The sequence below is a fragment of the Chelonia mydas genome, chromosome 20, assembly GCF_015237465.2.
Source record: "Chelonia mydas isolate rCheMyd1 chromosome 20, rCheMyd1.pri.v2, whole genome shotgun sequence".
NCBI classification, from domain to species: domain Eukaryota; kingdom Metazoa; phylum Chordata; order Testudines; family Cheloniidae; genus Chelonia; species Chelonia mydas.
In genome coordinates this window covers 13,630,320-13,643,023 of record NC_051260.2, presented here as the reverse complement: position 1 = coordinate 13,643,023, position 12,704 = coordinate 13,630,320, and the positions used below count along the sequence as shown (strand labels likewise).

At 59.5% G+C, this 12,704-nt stretch overlaps 1 protein-coding gene across 2 annotated transcripts; it reads right to left on the bottom strand.

Moving 5' to 3' along the window:
- Nucleotides 1–1,846: 1,846 nt before the first annotated feature.
- C20H19orf67 (chromosome 20 C19orf67 homolog) lies at nucleotides 1,847–12,335 on the bottom strand. Of its 2 annotated transcripts, none has more exons than XM_007069171.3 (7): nucleotides 10,433–12,335; nucleotides 6,907–7,211; nucleotides 5,737–5,881; nucleotides 4,611–4,711; nucleotides 4,078–4,272; nucleotides 3,579–3,701; nucleotides 1,847–3,041 (listed from the first exon to the last, which is right to left on the bottom strand). In XM_007069171.3, exons 2-7 carry the CDS (start codon nucleotides 7,188–7,190, stop codon nucleotides 2,852–2,854), a joined length of 1,038 nt encoding a protein of 345 aa, XP_007069233.2. In that variant the 5' UTR covers nucleotides 7,191–7,211; nucleotides 10,433–12,335; the 3' UTR covers nucleotides 1,847–2,851. The 2 variants fall into 2 exon arrangements, with proteins under 2 accessions (XP_007069233.2, XP_043388776.1); XM_043532841.1 differs by lacking the exon at nucleotides 10,433–12,335 and adding an exon at nucleotides 7,914–8,038.
- Nucleotides 12,336–12,704: the final 369 nt, after the last annotated feature.

Sequence of the window (12,704 nt, the reverse complement as noted above, 5' to 3'; positions counted from 1 at the left end):
AAAGTCATTTTGGGCCAGGCCGGAGGGTGTGTGTGTATCCCCCTGTGTCAGAGCTATTCTTTCTGGGCCACAAACCTGAAGCACTGTCTCCCACCGACGCATCGATGGAGGAGGTTTTCAAACAGATTGATCAGGCACTGGGACCCGCTGGCATTCACCCAAGAGAGCTGAAGAAACTCAAATATGAAATTGCAGAACTACTAACTGTGCTATGCAACCTAGCGCTGAAATCAGCCTCTGGACCAGATGGCTGGTGGCTAGGCAGAGGACACTGATTTTTAAAAAGGACTCCAGAGACAATCCTGGCAATTACAGGCCGGTAAACCAGGCAAATTGGCTGAAACGATAGCAAAGAACAGAATTAGCAGACACATAGATACACACGGTATGTTGGGGAAGAGTCAACATGGCTCTTGTAAAGGGAAATCATACCTCACCAATCGATTAGAATTCTTTGAGGGAATCAACAAGCATGTGGACAAGGGGGATCCAGTGGATACAGTGTGCTTGGACTTTCAGAAAGCCGTTGAAAAGGTCCCTCACCAAAGCCCTTAAGCTAAGTGAGCTGTCATGGGATAAGAGGGAAGGTCCTCCTGTGGATTGCAAACTGGTTAAAAGATAGGAAACGAAGGGGAGGAATACATGCTCAGTTTTCACAATGGGGAGTGGTCAAAATGGCAGTGGTCAAAAAAGCAAACCATGTTAGGAACGGGGTAGAAAATAAGACCAAATATTAGAGAGCCACTATGGTGTGCCCACACCTGGAATACGGTGTCCAGTTCTGGTTGCCCCATCTCAGAAAGGATATGGTGGAACTGGAAAAGGTTCAGGGCAACAAAGACGGCCAAGGGTATGGAACAGCTTCCTGAGGAGGGGAAAGTAAAAAGACTGGGGCTTTTCAGCTTGGAAATGAGACAACTGGGGAGGGGTGGGGGAATAGAAAATCATGAATAGTGTGGAGAAGTGTTATTTCCCCTTCACACAGTACAACACCCAGCGGTCAGACAGGCAGCAAGCTTCATACAAACAAGAGGAAGCACTTTTTCACACAATGCACAGTTAACCTGGGGAACTCATTGCCAGGTGACGTTGTGAAGGCCGAAAGTATAACTGGGCTCAAAACAGAAGTAGATACGTTCTTGGAGATTAGATCCAGCAATGGCTGTTAGCCAAGGACGCAACCCCATGCTCATGGTGACCCTAAGCCTCTGACTGCCAAAAGCTAGGAGGGGAAGACAGGGATGGATCACCCCACAACTGCCCTGTCCTGTACACGCCCCATGAAGCTCTGGTACTGGCCACTGCCAGAGACAGGACACTGGGCCAGACGGACCCAGGATGGCAACTCTAATGTACCAACGGTTCTGGCAAAAATAACGTCCGGTTTCGTGTCAAAGGCAACGCTTCCATTTTGATCTGTTTTGGTTCAAAATTTCCCGCATTAAAAAACCCCAAGGAAACATTTTGATTTTTTCTGATTCCCCCCTGCCCCGACTGAAACAATCTGGCCAACTCAGCATCACCAAATCTGCATTTTTGTGCTGGGAAAAAAAAAAAAAAGGATGAAAACGGTCACAGCTCTAGTTCCCATCCTCCCCAGCACACCCTCACCGCGCCGCAGTTGCAGGCTGAAGGCCAAGTGTACAGAGCAGCATCTTGGTGCAGTTGCCTTGGCGTGAATCTGGAGTAGCTGCACCGGATTCACTCTGGACTAACCGGGATAAGGATCCAGCCAGGCCCTTTGGCTTAGGCCTTGTCTGCCCTGGCATGTGACAACCCCAATGCCAGGGTGGGCTGGGACCCTTAGCTCTGGGTGGGGGCTCTTTGTTGTGATTTGTGGGGCAGACGGGGCGAGCTCAGACCTACCCCAGAATAATATCATCCATCTCTTGCCTAGTGCTTCCCAGCCGCAGATCTCAAAGCACTGCAGACAGGGGCTCAGTCTCATTGTTCCCGTGCTGTAGATGGGGAAACTAAGGCACGGGGAGGGGACGAGACTTGCCCAAGATCACTCAGCAGTTCAGTGGCAGAGACGGGAATGGAGCCCAGGTCTCCTGAGTCCCCTTCTAGTGCTCTGTCCACGCTTCAAGACTTCTCCCCCCACGCCACCAGACCTAGCCAGTCATCCCTGTCCCCCGCGCCAGTCAGCCCAGCAGCCTTCCCGGTGCCAAGAACCAAACTTTTATTGCAAAAACACAAGGTTATAAATAAGAATTGCACTTGGGTTAGGGGGAGGGGGAGCCCCTGCACAGGGCTCTGTGGAGATCAGGGGAGGGGGGCCTCCAGCTCAAATTCGGGTGGGGGAGGGGACCCCATGGTGCTCTGTGCACTTGGGGTGGGGGGGCATTCTCAGTGCCCAGCAAGTTTGAGGAACAGGAGGGGGAGGGAGACAAAACCCCAGCAGATGGGGCCTGAGGTGGGATTATGGAGCTGTCCACAGATCGGGGGAGCCTGGGGAGACCCCCGTTCCTCATTAACAGCAGGGATCTAGCCCCTGGCTGGGGCTTTTTCAGGAGAGGGTTTATGAACTCAGCAGCCCCAACCCTCTTCTCTTTTACCCCTCCCAGGGCATCAGCCCTCCTAGAGGCAGTGGGGTGAACCCTGCAGAGACGGTCCCCGGCCTGCCCTCCAGCCCCAAGGGGCAGGTGGGGGAGTCAGGGCTGAGCCACCTCCCCTTACTAAGGCTAACAAGCCACCTGGGCCTAGAATCAGAGGCTTTTTAAAACAGCCAGTGGTCAGTTAAAATACAATGGGCCTGTTTGGGTGCCCTGACACCAGGGTGAGGGGCCCAACAGGAGGCAAGTAGCCAGCACCTGCCCCCTGCACCCCAGGAAGCCACACAGGGGCTGTGCTACTGTCCCTGCCCCCCCGGGCTGCCCCAGTATAAGGGCTCCCTGCTGGTGTCAGGGCAGGGGAGGGGAGCGCAAGTCGGGGTGCTCAGGATCTGCACCAGCAAGTCGGTGGCCAGGGTATGCGAGGGCTCCTCGAAACCGATGGTCAGCAGTGGCTGGAAGTCACCCGTGGGCTGCAGGCACAGCACCCTGCAAGGAGAGCGAGGGGCACGTTACAGCCTCTGCCCAGGCCCAGGGATGCCCAGCCCAGCCGGGCGCCCACGCCCTGCCAGGACCACACCCACCCACCGCCAGGGGTGCCCAGCCCAGTCAGAGTACCCAGCTTGTTCTCACTCTGATCCACCCAGCCACTGCTCTCCCCGCCCCTCCCTATCCCCTGAGCCCTCCCAGCTGCCCCTCACCCACCTGGCTGCCAGCCCCCCGCCCCAACCCCAGGCCCCCTGTGTCAGCCCTGGCAGGAGGGGGCACTGCTCTCTGTCCCCTGGTCCAGGGTGACTCAAGGCTCACCCCGCGGTGCCTGCAGCAGGATGGGTTTGGGCGCTGCCCCCGCAGGGAGGGTCTCAGGTGGAGACAGGGTCACAGGGACGTGGGGTCAACTGGGCCAGACCACGTCACTGGGACTGATGCCAGGCCCCCGCCCCCCATGGCAGCTCCCCACCTCTGACTGCTGCAGCAGGGAACCCCCTCCCTGCCCCACAGCCCCTTGGCCCACACCCCAGCGCTCACCACTGCAGGACGTCGGAGGAGTGCTCTGTATCGGGGTCCAGGGGCACCCAGCGCCCGATGGACCAGAGCTTCTGCATCTTGACGGCGTTCTCTCTGCCCGTGTCCCGGAAGCACAGGAAGTAGCTGCAACAAAATTGGGGGGCGAGGGTCGTGGGGGGTCAGACTGGGGCAAAGGTCCCCCCGGGAGACGATCTGGGGGAGTGGGGCTGGGGAGGAGCCTGCAGGGATAAATTGGGCATTGGAGGAGGTGCCTGGCAGAGGAAAGGGGTGCCAGTCGGGGTGGGGGGCACGAAGTGCCCAATGCGGAGCCCTGTGAACCCCTCCATCGCCCCCATCTACCCCTGAGTTCCCCGCTACCCTCCCACCACAAATGCCACTAAGTCCTTGCCACCGAGGATGGGTGGGGTCGCCCCCTAACCCAGGGCTTGGCTGAATCGCTGCAGCTCAACGTCAAATCTCCCTCGGACCCAGGCCCCACCCCCAGTGCCCAGCAGCTCACTACTCAGTGCGGTGCCCCCGGCGCCGCCCCCCGGCCCCCGCCCCCTCCTCTAGAAAGTCCAGGTTCCAGCGCATCTTCTTGTAGAGGTTGCAGGGCAGGCGGGCGGCCGTGTAGGGGGTGGAGATGCAGAAGCGGAAGACAGAGAGCTGGCGCCACTCGCTGAGCCAGAAGCGGCCGCAGAAGAAACATGAGACACTGTGATAGGGGGAGGAAAAACAAACAGATGGGGTAAAAGCCCCATCTCCACCGGGGGGAGCCGGCTTCCTCTGCCACCCTGCAGCAAAGCGCCCCATAGTGCTGCATAGGGGCATTGGGGCTGACTGCCAAGGAAGAGCCCCCCACCCTGCTCCCTGCAGCACAGCGCCCCCTAGCGCCACACAGGGACACCGGGGTCAGCACTGACTGCAGGGGAGAGCGCCCCCTGCTGGGTCCCCCGCCCTGCTCCCTGCAGCACAGCACCCCCTAATGACGTACGGGGTCTGTGCTGACTGCGAAGGGAGAGCGCCCCCTGCTGAGCCCCCACCCTCACATACTTGAAGGGGTCGGTGTCCTCCAGGGAGACGAAGCTGAAGGAGGCGTACATCAGCACCAGCTGCTCCAGCCGCAGCGCCAGCTGCTCCGAGATCTCCAGCAGCTGCAGGGGAGAGAGACCGGGAGCCTCTGGGGGTGGGCATGGCACTTAGCCAGGACCCCAGGGGGGAAGGTGTCTCCCAGCGCTGGGCAGGGAGGAACCCCGAGAGTCAGCATTCAGTCACAATCAACAGCTTGGGTGTCGGGGCTGCCCTGATGCTGGGATGAGGGGCAGGAGGAGTCACAAGGAAGCCTTCCCGGGATGGGCAGCCCAGCCCCCTTCCTGGTCTTACCCCCAGGAGGGCTGCCTCCTTCCTTCAGCCATTGGCCTCCAGGCATCCTTGCCCAGTGTGTCTAGGGCAGGCTGGTATCATAGAATATCAGGGTTGGCAGGGACCTCAGGAGGTCATCTAGTCCAACCCCCTGCTCAAAGCAGGACCAGTCCCCAACTAAATCATCCCCAACTAGCCTGCCTCCTTCTACCCCTCGTCAGAGCTTGGCTGGAGGACAGGTACTATTCGCTGGTCTGCACTGGGGGCTGGAGCCCCTCCCTCATTTCATTAGTGAGGACATTCAACGAGGCTGGACCCAACAGTGATCCAGAGGACACCCCAGCCGAGGCCTGCCCCATCCCTCCCTAGCCATGCCCCACACTACCTAGCCCACCTCCTGCCCCCCTAGCCCTCCTCCCCCACCCCCCTCACAGCTCCCCCTCCATCTCTGCCCCACACCCTCTGGCCCAGTTCATCACCCTCAGCCTTCGGTTCTGCTCCTGGAGCCTCTTCTCAAATGCACATGACAACGTCACATCCAAGGTACGTGTCAGTTAGCTCTGAGCTGGGGGTAAATCCCAGGAGTCCTGACTCCCAGGGCCCTTGTTCTAACCACTAGACTCCGCTCCCCTCCCATAGCTGGGGGTAAAACCCAGGAGTCCTGACTCCCAGCCCCCTCCACCCCATCCGACACCTTTAACAGGAGAGTAGAGAAGGCAGGTGACCTTTTGCCCCTAATGCAGGGCAGATACACCCCACTCCCCACCAAACCCCTACGCAAGCGTCTGTGATTCCCCACCCCACCCGGCCCACTCACCCTCTTGCGCACGGACGCCTGCAGGGCGCCCAGGCCGGAGTTGTAGCTGCGGGCGGTGGACTCCAGGTATTCGAAGTAGGGCTGGCACATCTGCAGGAAGGTGGGCACGGCCTTAGCAAACTGCTCCTTCTGCATCCTGTCCCTGCTGGAAAGGCAGCAGGCACCCAGTCACGAGGGGCCAGAGGAGACTCCTTGGCACCGATGGGCAAGCAGAGAGTCCCACCCTGAAGCACAGGGCCCCAGCGCCAGGCCGGGGCACACGGGTCAGCAGTGACCGCAAGACGAGAGCACCCCCTTCTGCTCCCTGCAGGGCCCTGGCTCCTCACCGTCCCCCTCCTGGCCCTGGGTAGCTGTGAGTTCTGCATCTCCAGGGGGTACCGCACCAACACCACTCCCCATTCTGTCCTGGGGCTCAGTGTGCCCACGAGCCCCCGGGCAGGGAGCTGGGCACTCCTGATTGGTACAGACCGGCCTCTTCCAGCAGGCAAAGGTGGTACCTGGAACCTCCATTCCCGGCTGGGTCAGCTCAGAGGCGACTGACGAATTCCCCTTTTCCCCTGGAGGGCAGACCCCTGGCAGGGCATGGCCCCATCACCGTGTGGGGTACCACCCAGATGAGCCCCTGGCCCCTCAGCAGGACAGCTGGGATCCCGGCATGGCACTGCCCAGAGCGGGAGCTGTGCCTGGTAGACGGGTGAGATGCTGTGAGGGGGGTGCCCCCTTGGTCGGGCATTATTCCTGCCCAGCACTGTCTGACCCAGTGCGGGCTCCGACCCATCCTGGGTCCATTCCTCCCCTGTGTTCCCAGCCTCCTCGCCAGCACCTGGGCCTCTCCCTTCAGCACACAGAGCTGCCCGGGAGCGGGTTGAGGTGAACTGGCCCGCTGCCCCCACCCTGCTGCCAGGCTGCCCCCACATCTGCCCCCCCATGCCAGCCCCCTCTCTCTCTACTGCCCCCTCTGTGCCAGGATTCCCCTTAACCCCGCCCCCCCACCTCTACCCCCCTGCCAGCCCCCTCTCTCCCCTCTGCTCCCTCTGTGCCAGGCTTCCCCCTCACCTCACTCCCCCCACCTCTACCCCCCGTTCACTGTTGGCCCACTTCTTTGCCATATACCCTCCGCTCCCCATTGCCCCCTCCAGTGCCAGGCGCCTCCCTCCCACCCCTGCACACCTGTAGAGCAGGTATGTCTGGAAATCCTCTGCCTTCTTCAGCAGGTACTTGAGCTTCTCCGTGACGGGGGTGAGCAGCTCTTCCAGCGTGAGGCTCTCGTGGGTCGGGGACTCGGCCTGCGGTGCCGGGCAGCTCAGCCAGCGGGCTTCGGACGTGGGCGAAGAGAAGAGGCCGCGCTCTGGGCTGCACGGAGCCAGGCTCGCGGCGCTGCCGGGGCTGAAGCACTGGGCCTTGGCAGCGCCCTCCGGGCAGAAGGTGCCACCGTGCCCCTGCTTGCCTGCCATCCCGGGGTCCCGTCTCAGCGTCTGCAAGAGAGGGAGCCGCTGAGGCTGGGGCAGGGGGCCATGGGTTTTGCCCCCGTGGGTTTTACCTGATGGGGGCGCTAGAAAGGATCGGCCAGGAGAGCAGGTCACTTGGCCCCCCAGCCTGATCCTGTCAGGCCCCCGTGCATCTCCCAAGGCCAGTGGAGAGCGCACCTACTCTGGGGGGGTGGAGACGATGGGAGAAGACCTCGTGTACACGGGGAAGCTAATCTGAATTAGCTAACAGGGCGAATTCAAACCAGTTTAGCCCCCCCCCGCCCCCGTCTGGGCACTGCCTTTCCAAACAGAGGTGCCCTCAATCCAGATTTGCCCTGGCTGTAGACGATCCCCGAGGGATCAGGCCCTGCCCTGGGTGGGGAACGGGGGACAGGCCCTCACCTGCCCCCTGCTTTGGCGATCTCAGGATCACCCAGAGGTGCCGCCAACCCTCCCGCAGCCCATCCCCGTGCCCCATTGCAACTGCAAGGGGCCTTGGTACCGGTGTGCCCAGGAGCCCCAAGGCCAGGGCCCTGCAGCGGGGGAACGCTGTGAGGGCTCATCAAGGCCACCTCCTGCAAGGGGGGGCCGTGCCCGATTGCCGGAGCAGCCCCAGCTCCAGGCTAGGCGCCCCAGTGACAAGGAGCCGGGGCGGGGGCATCTCCCACCGGGCCCCCCAGGTTAGTGGCTGCTTGAGAAATTGTGAACCTCAGTGCCTCAGTTTCCCCATCGGTATAACGGGTCGTGGGGGGGGGCGAAGGGGGAAGCTGCCTGGGTTCAAGGGAGACAGACGGCAGGGAGCGTGGGCGGGGCGATGATCTCGGGGGCGGGGCACAGGGGCGGGGCTATGACCCTATGGGGGAGGGGCATGGGCGGGATTATGAGACGGTTTGTTCCCCTCCCCTTCACCTGCTGCTCCTACGGCGCCTCGCGCGCCGGCCCCGTCCAACCGCCACCGCCACCGCCCCCGCGAGGGGCGGGGCCAAGGGAGGGGGCGGGACTTTGGCCGAGAGAGGGCGGGGCAGAGAGGAGCACATCAGGGCTGGGGTCTGCAGCAAGGGGGCTGTTAAGGGGGGCAGCCCCACGCCCCTGAGGGGCCCCAGTTCCCCCCCTCCCCATTGCTGGGGGCCCCAGCCCTTACAGCCTCCCCCCCACCTTAGACCTCCATCATGCCCCCCCCACTCCTCGCTCCTCTGCAGAGGCTGCACTGAGGGGCCTGGATTGGGGGCAGGGAGCATGTCCAGGGGCCATGTGTGGGGGCAGGGAGCAGCTCCCACAGCGGGGGGGCACAAAGTGCGACATCCCCAGGGCCCCCCACCCTGGCCCCCCTTGTGGGTGCTCAGGGGCCGCGGGTGGGAGACAGAACTGCCAATGCACGGAAAAAACCCAGATTTGTTTTCATTCCACCTGGGACCAAAGCGGGGGGAAAGGGGCACCACAAGAAACCACACTCTTCCCTAAAGCAGAATTAGAATCGGTTCCACTCTCTATTGCTCTGGGTCGAGCAGCACCTGCCCTCGTGGTAAAAATCACAACTGGCCACACGGATTTTTTTGTTTGGTTTTTTTTTAACCTTAAAATATGTCAGCCAGACTAATTTACAAACAAGGAGTCTGAGCGGTTCCTTCTGTCCCTCCCCGGCCCTTCAGCATTTCAGGTGCCTCCACCCAGTCCTGCCAAAGCGTCAATTTCATCCAAGGAGCATTTTTCTGCCGGAGGAGGAGCCAGCTCTGCCCCTGAAAGCCCCAGGTGCTGGAGTCCTGGGATTTGTTTCTGCAGCAAAGACTTTTACCCCCCATACATGAAGGGGTGTTTCATAGAGTTGACACCACAAGGGACTATTTAATCATCTGGGCTGGCCTCCTGTATAGCACAGCCCATTAAATCCCCCCCAGATACCCCACGCTGAGGCCAGAGACTTAGGTGACTCTAGACTGTTATAGATCCAGGGCTGAGAGAGGCACCTCTGCCCTACAGCAGGCCGGTGGGACCAGGGCACACATAAACCCTCTCCAGCAGTAGCAGGGTTTCAGCCCCATTCTTCAGCAAGGGGTTCATACTTCAGAACAGGGCGGGATAAATCAAAGCAACCTGATCCTTTCCCTTGCCCCAGGATCCAGCTTCTGTAGGCCCCTACCTGCTTCCTGCAGGTCTGCTGTGTCTCTCTGACCACCTGGCTTGGTGGCCTCTTATCTCAGGCTCTGTGCTGCCCGGCTCTCAAACCCATGGGGTGGGCTAAACCCACCTTCCTTAAAGGCCTAGCCCAGCCTGAGCCAGACACAGCTGGCCTCCTGCTCTAGCTCCATCTGTTTAGATCCTGCGCTGCCGATGTGGGTGGGAGTTTTGCTGTTGATTTCCTGGGGAGTTGGATCAGACCTGTAGCCAGAGCAGGGCAAAGACCCCATGTGGACGCAGTCATTCCACTAGAGAACAGTTCTAGTAGCACCCCCCGGAGCTATGTTTTTGCCCAAGGTTTTCGTTTTCAGCTGCTTAGAACTTTGCCAAAGTTTAATTGGTTGGGACGAAACTTCCCCCGCCAGGTATCTGCTTCAGGTGAACTTGGGGAGTTTAAAACCACACTGCTGGGTGGAAACCCCCTTTAGCCCATGTGGAAATGTCCCCCCAACCATTTGATTCAACAGCTGTAGCGCCCCTGTGTGGTGACACAGGGACCTTTGATGGATGGGGGCACAGAGGTCCTGGGGTCAGGGAAACGCCGCTCCTTGGGCAGGGACTGTCTTCCTGGTCTGTGTTTGTACAGCACCTGGCACCATGACTAGGGTGCCAAGGCACTACTGTAATACACCTAATCAATAACATACAGCACTGAGCGCCAGGTCTTGGTCTCTGACAGGGATGCCTAGGCATTATCGTAATACACCTACTAACTAACTAATACAATGTGATCCCAACCCGCTCTGAACTCAGAGACCAGAATAAACTGAGCCCCCGGTTAGAACAAGCCAGGAAAGAATTGTTTTCCTGGGGACAAATTTATAATATTTTTAAAAAGTTTTGGGCAGAGTTTTGTTGTCGGGTTTTTCCAGGTTTTCATCAAAAAGTTGATTGGTGTCGAACAAAGCCATGTGAATGGAAAGTATATTTGACCCCCCCCCCCCATTTATTGTTTAAAATAATCATGATATTTTAGGCCAATCTTGCAATTTGGGGGTGGGGCGACAAAATCTTAAAATGCCTGGGGTTGGCAATGCTGGATGTCCCCTTACTCATTGGTGCGTGGCTCAGGGATAAGCCAGTAGGAGGCGCTATAGGATGCCAGCTCGTCTCCTCTTTAGCTTCTCCATTGATTTTTACAGAATTCCAGATTCCAGCAGTTATGGATTCATCACAACGATGACCGACCCGTGCTTCATCTTGGTGGGTGTTAACTCTGGCCCCTAACAATGACAACCAAAATGGCCAGTGTGTTAACCACTGATCATTTGAGCCCAGACATCTGGCTCATAGCAGGCCTGGAGACTGTGGGCAGGGTTTGTAGGTCACACTGTCCCCTAACCTTTGTTGCGTCAATTTAGATTGCAAGCGCCTTGGAGCGAGGACCGTCTTGGCAGGTGTCCGTGCAGCTCCGAACGAAGCCATCCTCATGTTTGCTGTTCTGTGTTTGTGCAGCACCCCCAGCAGGGGTCTGATCTTGATTGTCCCTTCCCCTGGCACCATTGTAATAAACATGATTCTCTTCTCCTCCCTCTGAGCCTTGAGCTAGCTTAGACCGCGCTGCCCATCGCCTCGGCATCAGGTCTTTTCTCACTTGCTGCCGAGGGAAGAGCTAAGGAGAAGGTCAGGAGACCAGAATGTCACCAGCATGTGACAGAGACAAGTGGCCATGAGACGCCCCCTCCGGGGATCACAGCATTGGGAGTTAATAGCTGAGTAAAAGTGCCAGTTACATGCATGAGAGGGCAAACCCCTGCCCAGCCCAGGGCCCCACACCAGCCCGAACCAGGTGTGTGGAGAGTTCTGGGCTTCAAGACCACTCACCTGGGCCATGCAGTGCCAGACTAGCTGGTCACGATGATCCCTTCGCCTCGATGGCTATGAATGAGCCTTCAGGACCAGCCCATGGCTAACCAGCTCAGCTGCTACTCCCCAGCAGCAGGGGGGCTCAGGGCCTCTGTGGGCTTCCCCAGTTGCTGGTGGAGAGGCAGATGCACACCACATCCTGGGCAGCTCTTCCAGGGCTCAACTCTCTGGAGGCAAGACCCTAGTGGAGGGTAAGGCCCCTCTGCCCATCCCTCATGGGCTCTGGCCACTTGCTCCAGGGATGCGGCCACATGGCTGGTTGCTGGCAGCGCACTGGCCCGGGAGTGTGTCTGAGGGGAGAGCCCCAGCAGATGTAACTTAGCATTGCTCGAGTGGTGTCAATGATCCCCAGATGATGTCAGTCTACGGCACCCATGGAGAGCCAGTGACTAACCCCATTGGGGAGTTGGCCTGGGGCGTTTGTGCCGTGATGCTCCAGGTGCTGGGTGGAAGCTCCTGGCTGGGATTTGCTCAACAAAGACCGGGGTGAGTGGGACTCACAGGAGGATGGAGCATGTCAGCACAGAACTGGACAGATTACTGAGTACAGGGAGCTCCCTCCTCTAAGTCGGTATGAACCCACTACCCCATTGCAGCACCAGGGGGTGCTGTGCTGCAGGGACAGGGAGCCTCAGTAGCGGGCACTGTCCCCTTGCAGATAGCACCAAAGCCAATGCCCAAGAGCAGCACTAGGGGGCGCTGTGCTGCAGGGAGCAGGGTGCTCAGTAGGGAGCTTTTCCCCCTCACACTCAGTGATGACCCCAATGCTCTGGTAGTGGGGCAATAGGGGGCGCTGTGCTGCTGGTAGGTCTGTTGCTCACAACAGACCCCAAACCTGCCCAGGCATGCTGAATAAAGATCCCCCAGAGCTCAGGCTCCATCCCAGCTCCCTCCAGGAGAATCCCCCCACCTCTCTCAATCCCCATGTAGGAGCACTGGGACTTGGGCATTTCCCCCACTTCCTGTCCCAAACTGCTATGCACAGGGCCTTGGATGTGCTAAATAAACTCCAGGCCCACTGCGGCACTGCCCTGTTCCCCAGAAGGGGGCACTGCAGCTACCATCCCTGCCACGGGATTCTCCTCTCCACTGAACTCACCTGGTCCATTTTAACCCCTGCTGCGCTGAGGCCAGGTGCCTCCCTTGGTTCCTGGGCCTTCTGCAGCAGGTTGAGGGCCCAGCCACGGTGCCAGCACATGCTGCCCCATCCCTCCGGCTTGTCCCATCTGGCAGCCTCTCAGCACCACTGTGGGGAGCTTCCTCCCCAGCCTTCAACGTGCTTCATACGGGGAGGAGCATCAGTCTCACAAAGTTACCTGTGGGGAAACCCAGGCACGGGAGGCTTGCCCAAGGTCAGTGGCAAGGAAGGGAACTGAGCCCAGGAGTCCTGGCTCCCAGCCCCCTCCCCCCTGCTCAAACCACTAGACCCCACTCTCCTCCCAGAGCTGGGCATGGAAC

Coding starts and splice junctions, on each gene's coding strand:
- C20H19orf67 (XM_007069171.3), bottom strand. CDS start 7,190: ATGGCAGGCAAGCAGGGGCACGGTGGCACCTTCTGCCCGGAGGGCGCT. Junction 4,273..4,610: donor GAGGACACCGACCCCTTCAA/GTATGTGAGGGT, acceptor CCCCTATCACAG/TGTCTCATGTTTCTTCTGCG. Junction 3,042..3,578: donor TCCTCCGACGTCCTGCAGTG/GTGAGCGCTGGG, acceptor CTCTCCTTGCAG/GGTGCTGTGCCTGCAGCCCA.